General features: G+C 29.9%; 1 protein-coding gene across 1 annotated transcript in view; it reads right to left on the reverse strand.

Moving 5' to 3' along the window:
- Positions 1 to 23,183, reverse strand: part of LOC136989027 (unconventional myosin-Va-like) — a 124,390-nt gene that overhangs the window by 98,812 nt on the left and 2,395 nt on the right. Inside the window, exons 2-5 of the mRNA XM_067287069.1 lie at positions 10,159 to 10,263; positions 7,397 to 7,508; positions 4,284 to 4,340; positions 3,163 to 3,307 (exon numbers count right to left, since the gene is read on the reverse strand). Of these exons, the coding sequence (XP_067143170.1) occupies positions 3,163 to 3,307; positions 4,284 to 4,340; positions 7,397 to 7,508; positions 10,159 to 10,263 (419 nt within the window). The remainder of the gene's footprint in view (positions 1 to 3,162; positions 3,308 to 4,283; positions 4,341 to 7,396; positions 7,509 to 10,158; positions 10,264 to 23,183) is intronic.

Consider the following 23,183-nt stretch of genomic DNA (forward strand, 5'->3'; position numbering starts at 1 on the left):
AAACAATTTCTAATGCAAGGGAATATATAGGGGGTGACCATAATTAAAGTAGTGATGTTTTGAGCTCAATTGTACAAAATCTGTATAGCCAAACTCAACTAAAAGTGGTACAATAGTATTCAGAACATGGGATTTTGATTTCTGTAATAAAAGCTTTTACTTTAGATTTTTGCCACCAAGCAGAAAATAGCACTGTGTGTGGAGTAAATAAAACATAGTAAAGAAAACAAAAGTAACAGTTGACAATAGTTTTTTTCTGACTCAATTACAAATATGGTTCAATGTGTTGGCCTTGCACATTCCAAATACTGAATTCTATGAACTGCATTTTCCATTGTGAAATGCAGCATATCTTCACCGATTTGACATGTAAAGCATTATTCAATCCTTCAAAGTTGCTAAACTATTCATCAGTTCTTGATAAACCAACCTTCTTAGGTAGAAATATGCTGCATTCTACAATAGAAAATGCAATTCACAAAATTCAGTTTTTGGAACATGCAAGGCCAACACATTGAACCATATTTGTAATTGAATCATAATAAAAACTATTGTCAATTGTTTTCTTTATTATGTCTTATTTACACATACATTGCCATTTTCCGCCTTGGTGGCAAAAATCTAAAGTGAAAACTTTTATTACAGAAATTGAAATCCCATGGTCTATACAGTACATATACCAATATTGGTTGAGTTTGGCTGAACAGATTTTATACACTCAAGCTCAAAACGTCTACTTTAATTATGGCTACCCAGTATATTATATACAGTGGGTGATTGGTTAATGAACATAATCTGTTCCAAGAATGTTTTTGCTATCTGAATTGTTCATTAACCGATTATTGATTTATCATAGATTTATGTGGGAATTTGATTAATTCATTCTGAAGACCTCAAAAAGTAAATAAAAATTTATATACTTCCTTACTATGTTCATTTATATGAAATAATAAACATACATATTTACAGTCTTGCATTTTTATCAGTCATGTTTTTTTCCGTTTGTGGGCGTTAAAGAATCTGCCCAATGTCGATTGCTTTTCTCTCTTCTTCAGGATTTTTCAGAAGTAATTAATAGCATTGTCATTGTAGAGATCTCCAAGTGTATTAACCTCAACCTGGTTTAGATGCCATTCTAAGACAATTGTGCTGACATCCTCCCACTTCTTCAAAAAATCTTTAATAGCAGATGTCGGCATTGGTCCTCTTTCGTCTTTCTCTTTTTCAGAAGGAAACACATCTCACTGAGTTTCTTCTCAGATCAGTTTCTACTCTGAGTGCTTAAATGTTCTTTATTTCTCACAAGTGATTTTTGTTACTCCTTTAGCTGCTTGAGTCTTCTAGATTATATCTTTCTTAGCTAAGATTGTGCCTATTGTAGACATGTTCAAGCCACATTGTCTAACAACATCAGACATGATATGCCAACTCTCTATCTTGGCTATTATCTCTTGCTTGGTTTCTATAGTGAGCACAGTTCTTGAAATTCCATTCTTTTTAGGCTCCATAATATTATCAGTTTTTTTTAAAATAAAAACTTCAGAAAAGTACTTACAAAAATTCAGAGAATAGAAATCAACTAGCGCACAAAAAAACTTATGTAAATGTGAGGCCCGGATGAAATTTGAAATTTGGTGTTAAAACATTAACGAATATCCAATGGGACAGTTAAATGTTTACCTTTCAAAAATAAAAACCAACAAAACTTAATGAGTTTCCACCTGACAGTCTCTATAAAAAATTCTTTCTGTCAGAAAGGTAAACAAAAGGCTGGAATTACAAGTGAGAGTTTCAAAATTCGAAGGAATAGCTTACTATACAATCAGTATCAAATTGGATGTCGATGTCAACATCTTTTGTGCTTTGGAAGGTTTCGAATTGTCACCTGAAAACAAGGAAAGACCAATCGGTATTCACTATTTTATGTTGCTTCTTCCTGTGTTTGTTCTGTGAGATGTTCATTATCCAAACATGTGTTTGTTGTCCAATATGTTCACAGTTTGAACTGTTCATTAACCGATCACCCACCATATTTTAATTTATTGATTAATGTAAAAAATTTTTATTTGCAAAAAAGTTAAGACAAAGATTTAAAAGTTATTTTAAAGCATACAAACAAGGTATAATCAGGCTATTAAGATTAAATATTAATTTATTAACTGAAACTTAATTTTAACTTTTCCAAAGAAAAACAGCTTTATGGGATTTGTCAATCTTATCATAACCTTCATTAAATTCCAAAAATCTTTACATTTACTAGTTTTGAAAAAAGTAGACAACTTTATAGAATCATTCTTATCAATAATATCTTTACTCTGTTACATTATTCTTGACTTCATGGTACAAGTTGTGGTACTAATGTAATAACATTCTCATTTATAAATCTTTGAAATTTTATACACACTTGCAACTCCTAACACACGAATCTTTGTTTGTAACATTAATTCTTCTAAGAAATGGCAGGTTATTCACTAAAAATAGGAGAAAAGATTTTATTGAATAAAACAACATGCTTGTTGTGGTTTTCATGAATTTCACAATGGTTTTATAAAATTTCCTTTGTTCTCTGAATAGATACAGTAGAAATGGAAAAATAGAGATAGCAGGTATAATAGAGAGAGAAAGTATTATTGCTTAATAATAATACTTTTTATGCTATCTCTATTTTTCCATTTCTACTGTACCTATTCAGAGAACAAAGGAAATTTATAAAACCATTGTTAAATTCATGAAAACCACAACATGCATGTTGTTTTATTCAATAAAATCTTTTCTCCTATTTTTATCTTTGTTATATCTATATCTATATCTTTGTTGAATAAAAAAACAATTTTAAATTTTTTGTTTAAAAATTCTTGCTCTAAAATTCTATTACCAATACTGGTACTTTAAAAGACATTTTATTCTATTAACTCTACTCCACATTTAATGCTGAAGATGGCAAAAAGTTACATCAAAAATATTTCATAATAAATACTTTTTGTTTTAAAAGCAAACAGTTCTTTTGTTTTGATTTACTATTATTTGGGTCCTAACTTTTACACAATTTCATTTTATTATACTGCTTGTGACTTTTTGAAAGTAAATAAAATCATTAACTTATTTTATTAAAAAGTATTTCACTTAATTTAATTAACTGCAATCCATATTTTATTAAAATACCTTTCCATTTGTGTATATGCTTCTTCTGCCACAGCAAAAATATGAGGATCCAGATCTCCCATCGCTTGACCTCGATATGCAAAAATCGTATCATTTCCATATATTGGTAATTCTTCATAAGGATTAATAGCAACAAGGACAATACCTACCAAGAAACATAATAACTTTTCATATATTCAAGATAATCAAAAATTTTTATAGACATATAATAAAAATAATAATAATCATAAATATGACCACTGTGTGAATGTTGAAATTTTAGTAGCTATTTTAATGATATATTTTGAAAATGTGAAATCCATTAGATGATTACAGAGAAAAAATAAGAGAGAGAGAGGATGAATCTGCTTCAAATAAGTTGATATCTAATGGAAAAAAAAACCACATTATTTGCCTTTTGACTGGTATAATTTAAATGCAAGTTGAAAATGAACTGCAATGTGACCTATAAGTTTGCATATTATATTTCCAATTAGTTTTATTCTGAAATAAAGGATAAAGGACACTCATTTTAAATTTTATTTATCTGAAAAGCCATAAATTTTTTTTTAGTTTAATATGACAGCTTTCAGGATTAATATATAACACAAATTAAATCAAATCTTCTCTTGTTGATAAAAATTTACATTTTCCATTTAAAATATTATTTTTATAAATGAAAGTTGTTAATTGTAATAACATCATAAAATATAATCATCATATTTATGTTTATTTTATTTAAAAATATGTATGCTTCTTCAATGTAACCAACATTAAAAATTTTTGGAGCAGAAGATTATTACTGGGACTCTGGTAGTCAAATATATTATAATATAAAAACATTTCTTATGAAAAAAAAATGAGATAAATAATATTCACTTAAATGTGTCATTTCTATATTTTTTAACTTTTTCAAAAAATCTTTTAAAAAATTATTTATTTAAATACTCTAATATATGTTATGCTTTCTTCACGAGAAGTTTGCACTTGAGTTGTTAAACTTTCAGGAAAAAACTGATTATATCTGCATCTTTAATAATCAGTTTAATATTTAGTTATACCTAAAAAATTTTACTTCATTTTTCATAGAAACAAAAAATAAAACAATAAAATTAACAAACAAATAACAAAAATACACTTACCACAGTATGTATAAATAGCATTTTGATTACAAAAACGAACTTGAAGATTATATAAAACTGTAATAATTAAAAAAGATATTAACTTTTCTGAAATTCTGAATGATGTATATTTACTATATAAGAATAATAAGCTCAAAATAAAATGCTTGTGGAATACTAGATAAGGTACTTAAAATGCCTATTGTCTTGCACAAATGGCCACCCATATACACTATATAACTCTAGAAACATCAAGCCTTAACAAGACAATAGCAAATACATCTCATTATAGAAAGCAGCCACACTAACCTATATTAATTAAAAAATTTTAAAATACAGATGCATACACCAAAGATTATATAAACAAAATAGCTTTTATGATAGCTTTTTGACCTTAGTCCTACAGTACTAGGCATTTGGTATCAACCAAGTAGGCCAATTACCAACAAAATAATATCATCATCATTTTAAATAAATTCATTAAATGAATGGTTAGTTTTAAAACTCTAAATCCAAATTTCACAAAATGAATAATAAAATTTTTATTTAGAATAAAAAGTGTAAAAATTTAAATTCACAAAAAACAAAGTAATTTTTAAAAAAAGTGGCAAGGGTTTTTGTGCAACTTTTCAAGCACTTGAACAGGAAATTAAGGGAACCAAGAAGCTGATAATTTTCAATTATAATTTCTAACTTTTACTTTCTAAAAAATTGTAAATGCCAATAACAAGTAAAATTTTCATTAAGTCTGATCTCTATCCCCTTGACTTAATATCTCTAAAAAATAACATCAATAATAATGCTCTGTATGTATGTGTATATATATTAATAAATTATTCCTGCCAAATTAAAAAATTTTTGGTCTATGGGGTCCTCAAAATATAGAACAAAATACAAACTGAGAAAAAAGATGACAAGCAATATTAATAATAATAGCAAATATAAATTCTATAATTCTGTAGAATTATTAATATTATTATTATTGAATTATTTGTTGTCTTCTTTCTCAATTTCCAAACTTCAATCAAATCTTCCTAGACTTCCAATAAGCATTTTTTTGAACAATTATTTATTTTCAAGCAAATAAATCTTCAAATTAACCGCAAAAATGTTTTTGCCATCTATGGTATATTTCAGACATTCTCATTGTTAAATTAACTTTGAAGCTTAATACTGAATTCAATTCCAGATATGGGTTGCTGTGTGAAACATCAAATTCCTCAGCAAAAACCACAGTATTCAATACAATCAATTTCATTAAATTTCCAGGCAGATAATAGAAGGAGATACCTTGTATTCATATTTTTTTTTATAATTTAATAAAAATTGATCAAACATTATTAAAATTATTTTCTTGATACTTTTTTTATTTTCTGGATATGATTTCCACATGGTGTTTCAATTTTTCTCACATAACTCGTATCTGATTCTATACACTAAAAAATTTTAGATTGTGGTTAGGTTGAAGTAAATTAAAGAAAGCAAGATGCTAAAGCATTATTTAAAACCCATAATTTAATTATAATAATATTACTTAATTTTTCTAATGAAATAAATTTTCTCAGATAAAAATTTATTTATCAAATCAATTAATTTATTAAATTATGCACCATAAAAATCATTTATAAAAAAACCAAATGTAAATACTTAAAAAAATTTATAATAAAGCCAAATATTATTGGGCTAGAAATGACTATAATATTAATAATTTCTAGCTCAATAATATTCAGCTTTAGTTAGATGATAGCTTTAAAATTCATAATACAAAATTCAAAGAAAAATATTCATCTCAAATTTAACTTTTTCATTTAAAACTTATATATTTTGTAAAAAACAGTGTTTGATAAAATCAATAGAAATATGTATTAAATTATTATAAATATAATAATAATATAGACAGAGAGTTAACAGATTATTATGCTAGACTCTTATTAATCCAGCCATTCCTTGCATAGAGTGGTGCCAGATTAGCAAGTGCTGGGGCCATATTCTGGTCACTTATCTCTCGTCTCTTCTTTCAAGGACAGATGATGTCAAAATGAGAGACGAAATTCGTCTCTCAGAGGCAGTGGTACTTCTGTTCACTTTTAACGATCTCATCTTCGTTGTTGATGTCACAATTCTACTAGGTTGATTATACATGTTTGGGTTATCTGCACGCACAATACGGTATAGAATTTTAACCAATAAAATTGTAAAATTTTCAAAAATGCAGAGTATGTAATTATAGATCACGTGGCAAGGAAAGCACATGTTTAAATAAAGCACATAAATTAGACAAAGATATTTTTTTTGTTTTATAATGTTTTTACAGATTGTAATGTCAATTTGTCTCTTAATTAACAAATAAAAATTTTAATAACCTAAGTTAGAAAAGCATGCGTACTTAGATATTTTTCAAAATATTACCATCTAATTTCTCCTTAACTATCTAAGTTAGATTAACATCGTATTCAATAGTTCAGTAATTGATGTAGAATACTTAAAAAAATGGAATCAGTGGCGTTTCCAAGTAGGCACTGGAAAAAAAACTGAAGCATTTTCTTTCTCGAAATATTCTTTCACGAGATAGAGAATGTTCTCTAATACAACTGTACAGTACAAGTAGCATCCAGTTGCCCATTTTGGATATAACGAAATCGAGGCAAGAGACAAAAGACAACTATCTGCTCATCTCTGCGAAACAAAAGAATATTCGAAAGAAAAAGTTGTCCAGAATCGTGTTTGGAGAGAAGTGATGATCTCTCAAGACAAACAAATGATTAGCCAATTAGTGATCAGTTTGTGAGAGACAAGAGACCAAAGACGGTGGCCAGAATATTGCCCCAGGATTATTGTATTGTCTAGGACTAAAGGTAATGAATGATGTGACCTGTTGCCCTTTGAATACCATTCTTTTTGAAGGCAGCAAGCAAATAATAGAGCATACTGAGATACAATACAGAACACAGAAATAAAACCTGAGTAAACAGGAAAACAGGATATGTGACATAACTAATATTTTGGAAACTGAATAGGCAATGACAGAAATATACTGGATAATTGAAAGACCAAATTATTAATGGCCAGATTAGCAAGAGTACACCATATATTATTTTGATATCAGTGATATTAAAATATCATTATATTCTTACCAGCTGGTTCATGAAGATAAGATAAAGATGTGAGATCATTTTCACCAATTAAAATTTCTGGATTCCTTAATGGGGGTAATTTATCATTTCCTTCAATTTGTAATATTTCCTTCTGAAAATCAAATATAAACTCTTATCTTTCTTTTCAAGTTAATAATAATTAATTCACTAACTGAAAACATTTATTATCCAAATTTAAAAATTATAGTAAACATAAAAATATAATATGATTAATTTCTAAATTACAATACAAACTGACTAGCTTGATAGTTAATCCAATTAGAATAGTGTTCTGTAGAAATATACATTAATCTTCTATACCATAACTAAAGCTTTCAAAATTTTTATCTTATTTTAAAATAAATGAGCAATTATTTATTGTGACATTGTCACAATGCTGGGCTGTAATTTTTAATCATATTTTTAACTTATTTAACTTAAAATATATGCTCTCCACTTCAAATTAGTAGTGTCTGCCCCTGTACATCACACTTTTTCTGTTGGCAACAGTCATGCCAGTCATCTAACTTCTTCCAGGAGAAAATTTTTGAATTAAAATAACGACTTCTGGTTCAAACTGGAAGTTCATATATACTTAATTGGGGCCTCATGCTTTCCATATCTGGTCTTGGCTTTCGTCTATCTAACTCCATTCTCAAGATTAAGGAAGGAAGGACTGACAGACAGATGGACAATAGTGAAAATTTATAGGTCTAAAATTGTTTTCAAATTGCAGTCCAATAACAGTTGTTACCAAAAACTTATATTTATAGCAATTAAAATGGTAACAAAGAAGTCTTATTATGTAGTATATTGTGACATTCCACTATATCTATATAAAATAATTTATTCATTGATTATTTCTGACAATTTTATATTTAAACTATATATCATTTAATAAATCATACACAAGGACAATTTTTTTGAACAGGCAACATCATTGAAAACTGGCAGTAACCTGACAAATTACCAAAAATTCTCCAAATATTTTTTTCTCAACTGTTGATGTAAGCACTGGTGCATTTTTCTTTTGCTTATGTTCATGGCTGAGAAACAGGAAAACAAGCATTTGAACATTTATCCTACCACCCTAAGCAATGTTTATTTAATGTTTAAGCACAGTAGATCAAAGCTTTTTGCTGTAGACAAGCAAATACTAAGGTTAAATACCAAAGTGATTCTAATAGACCAAGTACCTTACATGCTATGAACTTTCAAGAATTTAAAACCAATGTTTATCAACTTGAATTACATTTCATGCATGGCACATGCCCTTCATTTGGTGAGTGAATCAATACATACTAAATGTTCCTAAGCCAACATGTTTATTTCAGAGATAAAAAAAAAAGCTTTAAAGAAAGCTCCAGAAAGAGTCACTGTGCACCATGAAGTAACACAGTAGTGGCGTAGCGTGGGTGTCAGCTGCCCAGGGTGGAGGAAAATTTCACTGCCCCCTTATTTAGGTATTATTATTATTATTTATTGTGAAATTTTGCTGCCCCCTTAAAGTGCCGCCCGGGACGGGTCGCACCTGCCACCTCCACTACGCCACTGTAACACAGCTTCCCATGTTACCTAATATAGTCATGATAGGGTGGGAAACATGAATAGGGGCTGGTATTTTCTATCACAAAAATTTTGAGATAATCACAGAATTTGCTCTCCATATAAAAAATTTTGATTTTGCTACACTTAGTCAAATCAAGAATTTAGTTTTGGACGCTAGTGTTCAATAACTGTCTGCTGTATATTCATACAAATTCATTGTTGATGAAATCATCAAATTAAAAAGGAAGCATCTTCAAAAAAGCAGAGGGAGTAGAGTTTCTTCAGTAAGAGATAAGTTAGATGGATTTGCCAAGCAAAAACTTGAGACAAGTCTTTCTAAGAATCCAGACTTAAAGAGGTTTGTGGAGTGCAATGATTTAGAATTTCAAGTCAAGACTACATACCTGCTGCTAACATCAATGGATGTTGAATGATCCTTTTCTGTATAAAAAGATATCTTTTCGTGTAAATGCAAAAAAATTTACATTTGGAAATGATTACCATTATCCAAGTTAATTCATTCCTTTTGACAAATGATTGTGATTCAAGCAACAATGAAGTTATAGTACAAAAATAAATGACCTGTAAAAAATATACCGTATCCTGCAATTTAAATAAAATTTTACTTGAGATAGATGTCTAATTTGATTTTTAGCACTACTTTTTTTTGCACCATTTTTGCTTTTTTTAGCACTGTACATCATCCCATTTTAAAACTTTTTAGCACCCTAAAATCCTATCCTTACTAATAAGCAACCTACACTTTTAAAAACAGCAAATAATCAAAATAATAAATTGAAATTTTATGTTCCAATACTTTAAAGATGTGCAAAACATTCTGGTTATTTCAAAACATTCAAGATCTCATATTTCAGTTATCAATGTTCTGCTGTATCCATAACATACAAACATCCTTTCATGAGAGCATACATCAATTACCTGAGCATGCAAACATTTGTATAGATCATGGAGGAGTGTTTTTGAAGACTGATACTAAAGTTAATCATTTCAGCCAAAAATTTCTTTTAAAAATTTAGTCCTTTAACTTAGTAGATATATATTGTATTTTTAATGTTCAATATGTAAACATAATCACTGAATTTAAGATATTATCCAATTCATAAATAAATAAATATGATTTTAATTTTCTGAAAAGTCTACAGTTCGATTATACTTTACTTAAATTTTCATTTAAAGAAAACAAATTAACATACTTGTCCATCTTCATATTCAATTGAAAGAATATTTTCACTAAAATCTTCTGTTACTTCAGCTGCTTTCCAAACTACAACAGGATCTGGAATCCATACTCTAGCACCCTAATTTAAATAATAAAATATTTTAAAATTTATATAATTAAAAAAATATTTTATTTTTATGAATGATTCCTATATTAATCACAATTATTTTGCAATCAATGGTAAAAATAAGCAATCCAATATGTATATACTGTAATGTATGTATATAATAAGTCTGAAATTCAAATTATATATAATTTGAATTTCAGACTTCTTTGAACAAATAATTTAAGATATCTGAAATTTCTTTATTACATTTAGTACAATGACAGATAATACTTTTCAGGCCACATATAAAAGAGTAATATCAGAAATGTACAAAGCTATTTTAAAAATTATCATCAATAAATCAACTTAATTTGTAATTTTTTCTTAAAATTGAATTTTTATTAAAATTTATTCATAAATAAAAATTTTCAAATAATTAAAATTCAGTTTAAAATTACATTAAAATGTATTATACTAATGATTATATAGGATTATATTGATTTACCTCTACACATTTTCAAAATTTAATTTATTTTGAAAGAATTACAGATTTTATCTAATATTAAATTAAAGTTTATTAATTAATATCAGTAGGAACAAAATAAAATTTTATGCTTATTAATATAATTTAAAGTAGCATTTCTATTCCTTAAAGTATGATATCATACATTAAAAATTAGAACATGGCCTAGAAAAGAATTAATAAATAAATTTAATATTTAAAAAATTTTACTACTACTATAAATTTTGTTTTTTTTGCTGAGATTAGCTGAGGGCAATTTACAGCATAAAGTTTATAATTTTCAGCTAGTCAAGTTATCTAAAGGAAAAGACTATACTTGGCTTGCTTCTCTTTAAAAATTTCTAGACAGTTTGGGTTCTTCTTGAACTTTTGATGCTGAGTCTCCTGACTTGATTGAAATTGTTTTGCAGATATTCTACAGATATATTGATATAAAATTACAACAGGATAGACTACTATCTGATACTTTGTTAAGCTATGATATGTGTTCATCCTGATCTCTATCATTGTATTTATCATATGAAGTGAATTATCATGTTAAATCTTTAATTTTTACAATTAAAATATAATAAATATTATTTGTTATTTTTTTTGTAAATATATTAATTTAGCTATCAATAAACCTTACACCTTTTGTGGTATTATTCCCAACTGTGTTAGAATGGTAATATAGTTTTTTGTATCTTGTAGTTTTAGATCTTTCTGCCAGCAGATGTTTGGCAGATTTGTTTGTGTTTAAGATATGAGTGTAATGTAAATTACCTACCTAGAGTCTTCTAATATCAGTCATATTGGAATTTGTGAAATATTTTATTTCTTTGTTAAAGTATGTAAACTGTTGAATTAATTTGTATATCATAAGTTTCCCTTGTACAAAATAAATACAATAAAGTTTTTTATTATTATTATTTAAATGAAATACCTCATTTGTAGATTGTACAAGGATAAGAGAAAAAGTCTTTTAATCGCTTAAAATAAAAAGTCCATTGTGCATCCCATAAGAAAATACATTAGAAGTCTGATCTCTTTTTAAAGATTATAGATTTCTAAAAGAAATACGGCAAATGTCACCTAACTTATGTTCAAAAAACACAGTTGATAAGTTATATTGGTGTATTTAGTGTTTATATTGTATTACAGAATATTTTTGTATTTATTATACATTATTGTTTGTAATTTTCTTAAAAAATTTTTAGAATCTGTGTAATCCTTTTTAAATTTTTGAATCAGTCACATTGGGATGTCATTGCATTCTAAATATTGAACTTATGACTTTTATGTTACATTATAAATTTGATGCTGGCCTGTGAATTAGGCTGAAATTGCCACTACATTAAAAACTCTTGCTAGAAAAGAAGTAAGGATTCTTTTCTAGCAAGAGTTTTTAATGGTTTTTTTAATTATTGGTTAAGTTTTTTCTGATTTTATTGTAAATAATGCTTAGATATTGCTTTAAAGTACTTAATGTAGTTAAATGTTATGAGGAACAAGTGGAAAATGACAGAATCAAAGACTGCATAGTAGAAATGAAAAATAGTATCTGTTAAAAAATGAACAAACTTTCTCAAAGAATACAACAGAACAATTAACAGTCAAACAACAACAGAACAGAACAGCAGAGCAAGTTAATAAGACTCTAGTGAAAGTGGCTATATGCCTTCTAACCCAGTGGTTTCCAAACTTTTTTGATTCTTGGCACCCTTACTAAATCCAGATTTTCCCAAGGTGCCCTATGTCAAATTCTAACAAGTACAATTTATGAAATAGTGAAATAACCAATATTTTTAAAATTAAGTAAAATTATAAAAATTTTTTAACGTTTCGTGGCGCCCCTGTGAGGAAGCTGCAGTGCACACTTTGGGAACCACTGTTCTAACCAATCTAAACTGCTTTTGACTTAATGGGCATAAGCAATTAACATAGTAATTTACATAGGAAATCATTGTCCCACTAGTGCCCTGGAAGAGAAAAAACTCCATTTGAACTATAGACTCTATATTGGCTTCCTGAGAATCATTGAAAGTAAAGCAATTGCTTTCAGAAAAGAACACAAAAAAAATAAGCTATCAAGCAAAAAAGAGTACATTTTAGTAGGATACTCACAAGAGTCAAAGGCTTACCATCTCTGGAACCAAAGTACAAAAGTTGTCATAAAAGTTCAAGATTTTCAATTTACTGAATAACTGGAAATTGATGCAAGCCAGGACTCTCTTTATGCATTGTTAAACCTGCTACAATCTCAGAAGACATTACAGCTGATGGAATACAAAAAATACAGCGAGTCAAACCATGACTCCTCTATTGATATACTGAAGGAAGAAAGAGTATCTTCGAATATAAAAGAGTTACAGATCAATAAAACAGTATATATGCAGTTAAAATAGAAAATGGATGCTCATGATCAGTCAAGACCAAAAAACCTGAAACTGAAGAAAGTCTGTAACAAAGAAGCATATTTAGCAAGTAACAGCCACTGTTTTACAGATAAAAGAGAAGTCCTGAACAGATAAGATAAAACAGAATGATTAACACTATGGAATTAAAGTACAGTAGAGCATCGATTATCTGACTTAATTGGGGACTGGGGTTGGTCGGATAACTGAAAAGTCAGATAACCGAAAAGTATGAAAAAATACATTATTAGTATAGTGTATTAGGCCTGGTTTAAATACTAGCCTCCCTTTCATGGTCGAGCCAGTGCTGCCAGCTAAAACATGCAAAAATTTAACAAAAATAATATTAAAGTAGCCAAGACATAACCAAATATTGTAGCGCCACATCACTAGCGGAAATTTGAATTTGCCGACTAGAACGCGGTCGGTTAATCGGGGGGTCGAATAATCGATGCTCTACTGTATAACTCAAAACAATGAGTACAAAAGTGAGACTTAAAAACTACTCCCACACCCCAAATTACAAAAATAATCTCAAATAAATGGGAATTTAAAATCAAATGGCAGAAAGATGGTATCATTGATCATTATAAAACCAGATTTAGTTAGTTGCACACGGATATGAACAAAGAGAAAGAATCAACTTTCAAAAAGTATTTGCCTCAGTGGTAAGGTATGAACAATCTGTATATTTCTTGCTGAGTACACAGGAAAAATTACATGTTTGCCAAATAAACAATATATGTAGTATAGTAATTTTAAATAAATAACCCCATTTCTTTAAAAAACTTTATTTCATAATTTTAATTAATAATTTTTGCTCATTTGAAAGTTCACTGGTTTAAAAAAATAACATGATGTTAGTATATACTTATTAACTTAACTTCTGAAATAAATTTTGCTCATTTACAATTTTTTCAAGTACCATACAACTAATTCTTTGTACGGATGGCAGCATGAGGTGACAATTTTCAAATCAGACTAAATGTGAGAGAACCCATTTTTCATACATTATAACAATTATTATTTAATCACCTGAAAAACTCATTTTATTCACACATCATTGGCACATTAAATTTACTTTCCTGGCTCTGTTATATATAATTATCAGAGGGCGATCAGTTAAAAAATGAAAGATTTTTACATTTTTTTTAATTCAGGAGACCTTGAAACATCAAAAAATGCAAAAAATTTGGTTTTTCTGTTTTTCCTGTTTGGATGTCAGTGTGTGTGCAGGGACACAATTTTGTTCACTCTCTTTGTAGCTTAATAACTATTATGCTTTTTGTTGAAAATTTCTGAAATTTTGCAGGGAAGTTTGTGTATTAGTGTGTGAACCCAGACTAAAACAAAATTTTATTCACAATATTGAAAGAATAGATGAAAACTTTTGTTTTATAATAATAAAAATACAAAATTCACTAATGCAATGTTGTTTTCAATAAATACAGGAAATTAAGAATCTATTATTACAGAACTTCCTGGATGCACACAAAATGCAACAGTATGACAGGAACACATGTTTGCAAGCTAGTCGTTTGACAAGTCAACTGAAGAAGCCCTGAAGAGTATTCAGGCTGGCTCATAGAAGAGTTGAACTCAGTGTAAAGGAGGGCAGGTCAAATGGGAAAAATACACAAAAAAATACAAATTTTTCAAGTAAAAGGTTTCAAATATAAATGCCTTAAAAATAATATTTAGATTGTACTTCAAGGAATTTAGGGGACTAACCTAGTCCCCCTAGTACATTGTTGGCATACCATTGGCACATGGGTACAGGTAACTCAAACCTAGTTTTGGACTGATGCCTGTAGATTGTTGGCTATCACTTGTAATTTTTTCGAAGCCAATTAAATTTTCTGGTAATATATGACTATCAAATCTTTCAAACACTGCAATAAACACAAAAAACAGTGTAAATATTAAAACTAGCAACCACTTGCATAACTTTCCCTACTGTTATGAGATTTTATTTTAAAAGACTTTTATATTTTAACTATAATGAATAAAATTGTGATATAATAATAAATAATGGGTGGATGGTGACATCAGTTATGAGATTTTTATTACAAAAAATTTTTTATATTTTTAATTATAATAAAATGGCAAAATACTTAATTTTAAGTAGAGATGAGTTTTATAAAAAAGCTGTATATACTAATAATGAATATTTTATTCATTAAGTCTGATCCCACTTGAAATATGATGCACAACCCCTTTCTATTTCCTCAACCCTTCAACCCTTAATCACGAAACTGTAATAGCATCAATGTTCCCTATACACAAACTACCACGCCAAAATTTTGTTTGTTTATCATTACCCCAGTCTGAGACATTGAACAAAATAGATCCAAACACATACACACACACACAATTTTTTCTGTTTTTTTTTTTTTACTTTTTTGGATTCAGGAGATCTCAAAACATGACAATTTTCAAAAACCTCAAAGGGGTCAAATGTGACATGATTCCAATACTTTCCGTTGTTATGTATATATAACAGCCAGGGTAGAAAATGATACAGAATTACAGTGTCTTTACAAGATGCCTCTACTTATAGCAAAGTTCTTAACAGTTTTATGAATATGAAATTTAAAAGCAATACTCTCACCAACTTAACACTACATGCATTCAATAAATGATCTCGATCTATTATAGTTTTATTGATAAAAACAGGAAAACATTTATAACTAATGAATGGCATATAACAATAGTTTTAGAAAAATTAATTTCAAATTAAATATGCTAACATAGAAGAAAATTTAATGAGATTGTTTTGGATTACAGGAGGATTGGAATTAACCATTTTTAAAACAAATAATAGTGTAACACAGAAATGATTCCAACTTGAGCACCAGGGTGAAATTTACACTCTCCGGAACCTGTAACCAGCGCGTAATGCATATATATTGTATATCGCAAGTGACAAACATTTTCGAACAAGCATGTTGTTCTTCTTCAGGTCAACTAGTTAAGGAATTTCCTGAATGGAGTGTATGTTATTCAGTGGGATCAGGTGTCATTCAGCCAAAACGGGTCCCGCCTGACATGCATGGTTGTGTGCTGGAAGAGGTAAGTGCAGGTTGGCATCTAACAGGGATTGCCAGGCTAGAGATAGACTCAGCTCTTCCTTCCAGTTGATGCACGTGGCTACCCGACCGACATACAGATGGTTATAGTTTCTAGACACCTGAGATGTTCCTAGTGGGGTGTGTTTACGATGACTGTAGCTTTCTCGAATCGCGCCTTGACCTTGGGATCAGATGCAAACATAGCGAGGGCTGTGGTGAGTCTCCTGTTCCAGATATCCACCTGGTGTTCTCGTATACAGGTGTTTAAGGAACGCTTGGTTGAACCGATGTATAACATATCTTCATTCCATCTGTTGTTTCTGATTGGGATAGAATAGATACCGGGGAGACTGGTGCAATCCGGAGGGTCTTTTTTATTCTGTAGGATATGGAAAATCGTAGGGCATATACACGCATTACGTGCTGGTTACAGGTTCCAGAGAGTGTAAATAATAGTGTATTTAGGATCAAACATAATGAAATAAAAATAAGCAATAAAAAAAAATGGCTAAATATTCAGCTCTTAAGAAATGAGAAAAAAACCTAGAGAAAAATACATGTTAAAGATTAAATTATCAACCAACTTTCACTTTATATAAACACAAAATAATTATCAAACTAGAAAATAATACTAGGATGCTAACTGAAATGACCGGTTAAAGAATATATAGGACAATATAAATGAAAGTCAGGTGAATATTTATGTAAAGTACATAACCTGGTTTGTTCAATTCAAAGTATCCCAGAATTTTTTTTTAGGTCACAATCAAGTTAGATGTACTACAATAAAATGAATAAAACAATGTTAGAAGGATTTTAGTATTGAAACAATAGGATAGTAAGTGTAGTTATATAAACACAATTAAAAAATTTTGCAAAAGAAATAAAAATTAATCTTCAAGTTTTAGAATCTTTTTTTGAAATATTGTTATCAAAACAGACATATCATTAGACTGAAACTACTTTGAATTAATTCAGTAAATATGTAAAAAAAATAAACAACAGCCAAAACTGAAGCTAGTTTAATACAAAAAAGTAGGCATGACATTAAATAATAATGATAATTTAGAAATAACAAAACACATCTTCTTAAAATAAGTAAAAATAAATAAGATTTTAGTAGGATAAATACCATATATTTCCACAGATAAGACGAGGTATAAATTTTCGTCAAAGTTTTATAGTTTTAGCATATATCTGCCCTATAAGACGACCCCCAAACTACCAACGGCCTATAAATTTAGTTTAGATCAGCGATCATCATCTGGATAATAATACTGTATAGTGTATACGAAATTACGTCCTATTCATAATTTTTCGAATAAACAAATTTTATTTTCTTGCATCTGGCTGCACTGCCTTGCAATTGTTGTAAACATTCGCACTGATTTGAACATTCGGGTAATGACCTTGACTATTCACAAAAATGTCATACGGGCTATTCTACTTTGTGAACATACCCTACTCTCTACTAGTAAATAATTATGGTTTGTCCATTTTTTCCTCAGTAGCTCAATAAACATAACTTTCAATATTTATTTTGTTCTAGTATTGCTTTTATTGTTACATAATTCAATCTAATTTTTTGAATCTGTCCTATAAGATGACCCCAGATTTTGGGGGCCTTTTTTTTATGATTCAACTATCGTCTTATCTGCGGGAATATATGGTAGATTTCAAAATGGAGTACAACAAACATTTGGCAAATTATTATATCTGCACACCAATTCAATCATCATAAGTAACAGCCATATCACACAAACATCCAAAAAACCAGTTAAAAGTAACTACATGAGGATCAGAAATTTCGTGTTATAAACCTTAATATTTTATAAATTTTATACTTTAAATACAATTTTATAAAGACGGAACAAGTTTATAAAAAAATGGGCTAGTTTCAACGGAAAGTCAACCGACAAAATTTTTCGATAAGATCAGTTCAAAACTCGACTCTCACGAGTTGGGTTCCTTGTCGAGATGAATAAATCTCTGTCATAATTACACAGTGCGGCAATTATATTCCGGGACTGGATCTATAAAAATGAAACAAAACAATTTTATTCAAATCCTTTTATTAAATTATTCAAAATACTCTCCTCCTGCTTCAATACACTTTTTACAGCGATTCAATAGTGATTCAAATGCCTGCTCAAGCTCAATTTTCGGTATTGCCTCTAATATGCGCATAGACTCTCTTTGGATGGTTTCAATATCATTAAAAATGCATCCTTTCAACTTCATTTTCATTTTTGGAAATAAAGAGAAGTCACATGGTGCTAAATCGGGGGAATATGGCGAATGATTCAACACACAGACTTGATTTCGTGCCAAAAATTGACGAACAATCAATGATGTGTGACTCGGTGCACTATCGTGTAACAAACACCAGTCATCAGAATTGCGATATTCTGGACGAATTCGACGAATTCTTCTCATTAATCGTTGTAAAACTCCCAAGTAAAAAGCAACAGTAACTGTTTGACCCTGTGGGACGAACTCACGGTGGATGATGCCTTTGCTATCGAAGAAAACAATGAACATCGTCTTGATTTTTGATGGAACTTTTCGTGTTTTCTTGGCTTGAGGTGATGATTTTGACTTCCATTCGGCACTTTGACGTTTTCTTTGTGGGTCATATTGAAAACACCAGGTCTCGTCACCAGTAACAATTGATTTGAGGAAGGTTGAGCTGTTATTTGCTGTTCGTACAATCTCTCTGGAATGTTCTAGTCTCACCAATTTTTGCTCTTGGGTTAGTGTGTGCGGAACAAATTTAGCACAGACTTTTGTTTTGCCCAAATCTTCTTTAAGAATTTGTCGTATTGTCTCTTTGTTAATGTTTAATGCCTGTTCCATCATTCTCAGTGTTGCATTGCGATCGTTGGATACAAATTCTTGCACTTTTTGAATCGAATCTGCTGTTCGAATTGTTATTGGCCTTCCCACACGTTTGTCGTCCTCCAGTGATTGTCTTCCTTCCAAAAATCGCTTGTGCCACTCAAAAGTCTTTGACCGTGATAAACACTCACTTCCATACACTTTTTGCATCATTTTGAACGTTTCTGTGGCACTTGTGCCAAGTTTAGCGTGAAATTTAATAACAGCACGTTGTTCCATTATTGTTTTCCGACATGTAACAAAATAAACTGATAAACAAAATATCAAAAACAATGATAAATGTCAACCGATTTAAATAAAAGTTTTAGGTTATGTTCATATATGTCCAAACTTCATATGACATAAAATTTAAACAGATGTCGCTACTGGTTGCTGAGATATAGCTTCAGTCCCAGAATTTAATTGCCGCACTGTGTATGTCACCCATCACTTCATGGGTCCAAGGAGATTGTCATCTCTGACAAAATTGGGGAAAGGCCCGAAAAGAACACTTCATATAAAAAGGCAGGCATGATGAGTAAGATCGAGGAAGTTTTGATTTGATTGTGTGTTTGTGCCGCACGTCTACCTCCCGCTGAGATTGTCTTCGAGAGACTGTTCCTGTTCGTCAACCAAGACCTCCTCCAACCTACTGAACTCTAAGATATCAACAATTCACACCTACTTAACTTCAAAGAGAACTGTTCCTGAAGGTAAAAGGAAGGATTTATCTACTGTTACTCTATCAACAGTATAATATAAGGTATTTATCCTGCCTGCAAATTATTGTATGCTCTCTCTACTCCTTGTAAACCGATAGCGAACGTGATAATAACTCGATAACAGAAGCGATTGTAAATCAATAACGAATGCAATTCACCTAGCTTACATTTAGGCAAATCCTAACTTTTGTAAACTTAAATGAATTCTGATGTATAAACTAACTTAGATATATTTAAAATAAATGGGTATTTTTGTTATAAACATCTCTGAGTGCTCTTCATCTGTTTCTCTCTCCATTCACTCCATTCCGAGTCCAAAAACTCATACGTAACTGCTCGCGCGAACTTGTGGTCTCTGTATCGACCTAAGGATACAGTGGTGTCATCCTGACGTGGTATTGAAGAGATACTGGCCCTTTGGTCACAACTATTTTACTATCACAAATACTTTCATTAATCTGAAACAATCATCATCAGGTAATGAATATAACTAAATAGAACACTTTTAAACATCAAATTTTAAATCAAGCAGAACATTTTCACAAAAGAACAAATACAAATTTTAAAACAAATACTCTAATTTACATGCACAAAATTATTATAATTCCTGAGGAAGATGACTACAGTAAAATCTCATTTTAACAGATTATAGAACAGCAGAAGTTTTTTTCCAGGTCCCACCAAATTAATTTAATTTTACCTTCTTTTAGTAGATCTGTAACTTAAAATAACAGATTGTTTTTTCTACCCCCATTTATTGTAATATTTGCATTTTTTTCAATGTTTAGTTAATACTTTGTTTTTGAGAATTTGTAATTTGATGATGCACATTTTTTAACAATTATAATTGTTAAAAAATGTAAATAAAGTATTGTGCAAATATTTTGTATGATAACAGGATAAAAAAGATGTGAAATCCTTGGTCTGTAATAGTTGAGATTACAGAATAACAAATTGATTAAGCCTTGGTCTGTAATATATGTAATTAGAGAATGACAGATTAATTCCAAATAAAAACACCACACAAATAATCGGTATGTCTGGCAATGACTTAGATTTGTAGATTGGTTTAAAAACAATTTCTATACAGTTAATGCCTATACAGCTATAGATTAAATGGCAGAAAATTAAAATTCTTTACATTTTGTGTAACCAAATAGTTAATGGGAAGTTGCTGATAGAAGATTTATGGATTTAGATTTATGGATTACATGCTTGTAAATTAGTGATTGTAACATTTGAAGAGGGATAGCTTGTCTGCCTGAAATGCATACTTTGGTTACAAATAAATAGTTAATGTTAATGTTCATTGGTCTCTGAGTGATTTCTCAATAGTGTGTGATAAGTCCTAGCAAAAGCTATTTATAATGTTCAGATAATCATTTTCTGGAATTTTCATATTTTGAGCCTCAAACTGAATCATTTCAACAGACAGAAAATCCATTAACCTGAAATCATGGATATATCTCAACAGATTTTCTTCCAGGTTGGAATATTTTGCCATCTTTCTGTGAAACAATTGCTGATTTTGTGACATTTTCTCAAGAATGTCCTTTGTTTGAATCCACCACTACATGTTTTTCCATCTACATTAAACTTTCTTCCTGCGTCTCAATTTCCATTTTCTTGTGTATAATGCACTGATAAAGACAAATCTTACTGTATATAAATGTTATACTTAAAAGTTCTTTGTTTTTTATATAGATGCTTTGACGATGACATCTTTATTTTTTGAAAATATTCAGTCTATTTTGACTTCTGTGAAAAAATAAATTATTTTTCTCATTGTAAAATAATAATAATAATAACTCTCTTGCCAGTCACCACCTTGCTGTGGAGAAAGAGATCAGTAATTCTGATGAACCACAGTGTTTTGCCAGCTGGAGCATCTGCTCCTGGTAGGGTCACCCATGCCAGTGAGGTCTGTGAGGAGAAATAAAACCAAGAGTGATTGAACACACATGCATGGAGATTTAACCATGGTAATAATATGATCCAAGTGTAATACCAGTCAAACATCACCTGGATTAACAACGTCAGCACTCGTGGGTTTAGGCAGACTCTCATGTTCAAAAAATATGTCATAGTCTCTCTTGGTTATACCAGTGTTGGTCCAAATATGACTACTGCAATGCTCACACCAGTTCTGGAAAACCAACCTAACCTTGATGTTTCTGAGGCAATCCAGCCACATACAAACAATTATTTATTGTGATATCATCACAATGCCAGGCTGCAATTTTTAATCATATTTTTAATTTATTTAATTTAAGATGTATGCTCTCTACCTTAAATTAGTAGTGTCTTGTCCTGATGATAACTTTTACTGATAACAACAATCATACCAGTCATCTATATAACTTGGCTCTGGAAAAAATTTTTGAACTGAAATCACATGACTTCCAGTTGAGACCAGAAGTTCATATATAGTTAGTTGGAGCCTCCTAAGCTTTCCATATCTGGTCTTGACTTTTATCTATCTAGCACCATTCTCAAGATTAAGGAAGGACAGATAAACAGAGATGGACGACAGTGGGAATTTATAGGTCTGCAATTTTTTCAAATTGGAGCCCAACTACTAAGGCAGGTAAACCATGCCAATGGACATCAGAATGGAATGAGATTATCATCTGTTCTTATTACACCATCACAAAACTTGAAACAGATATAACAACACACTGTTATATCAGTTACAACATTACATCAACAGTTTATATCAGGGGTCCCCAACCTTTTTGTACCTAAGAGCACATTCTAGAATACCGGCCGGACGACGGGCACCATTTATTTTTTCAAGGTGAATTTATACTTGGACATAGTTAATAATACATACACATAATGTACAGAAAACATTTAATTCCAAAAATGTAATAAAACATACACAAGACTATTAACAATAATTTTTACAGAACAAGTAATTACTAAACAATGCATACAAAATCTACAGAGTATAAAAATTCTTTATAAAAAATATAAATCTGAAAGTAAATGTGATTTTTGGCATTGCATTTCATTGGCCATTGCTTCATAATTAAGAGAGTATGATGATATTCCTGCTCGTAAGCAATCGTCAAGGTGTTCATCTGTAAGTCGTGATCTGTACTTTGATTTTATGATATTCAGAACGGACTGGTTTATTTCATTTCAGGTATGGGAAATTTGGTTGGTGAAGATTTGGCGGAGGGGAAAAAGAGATCGGTCGCATTTCGCTTTGTGCTTTTATCTGTGTTGGATGCAATTTCTACTTTTGAGTGGTTAATCATTAAAAACGAAAAAACTTTTACATAGCATTTTATTGAAAACCGAAATATTTTTATTTTTATCGTGGTCGCACAGCGGCGGGCACACGTAAAACAATCGGCGGGCG

Source organism: Centruroides vittatus, unplaced genomic scaffold (genome assembly GCF_030686945.1).
Source record: "Centruroides vittatus isolate TY-2023 unplaced genomic scaffold, ASM3068694v2 scaffold_435, whole genome shotgun sequence".
NCBI lineage: Eukaryota > Metazoa > Arthropoda > Arachnida > Scorpiones > Buthidae > Centruroides > Centruroides vittatus.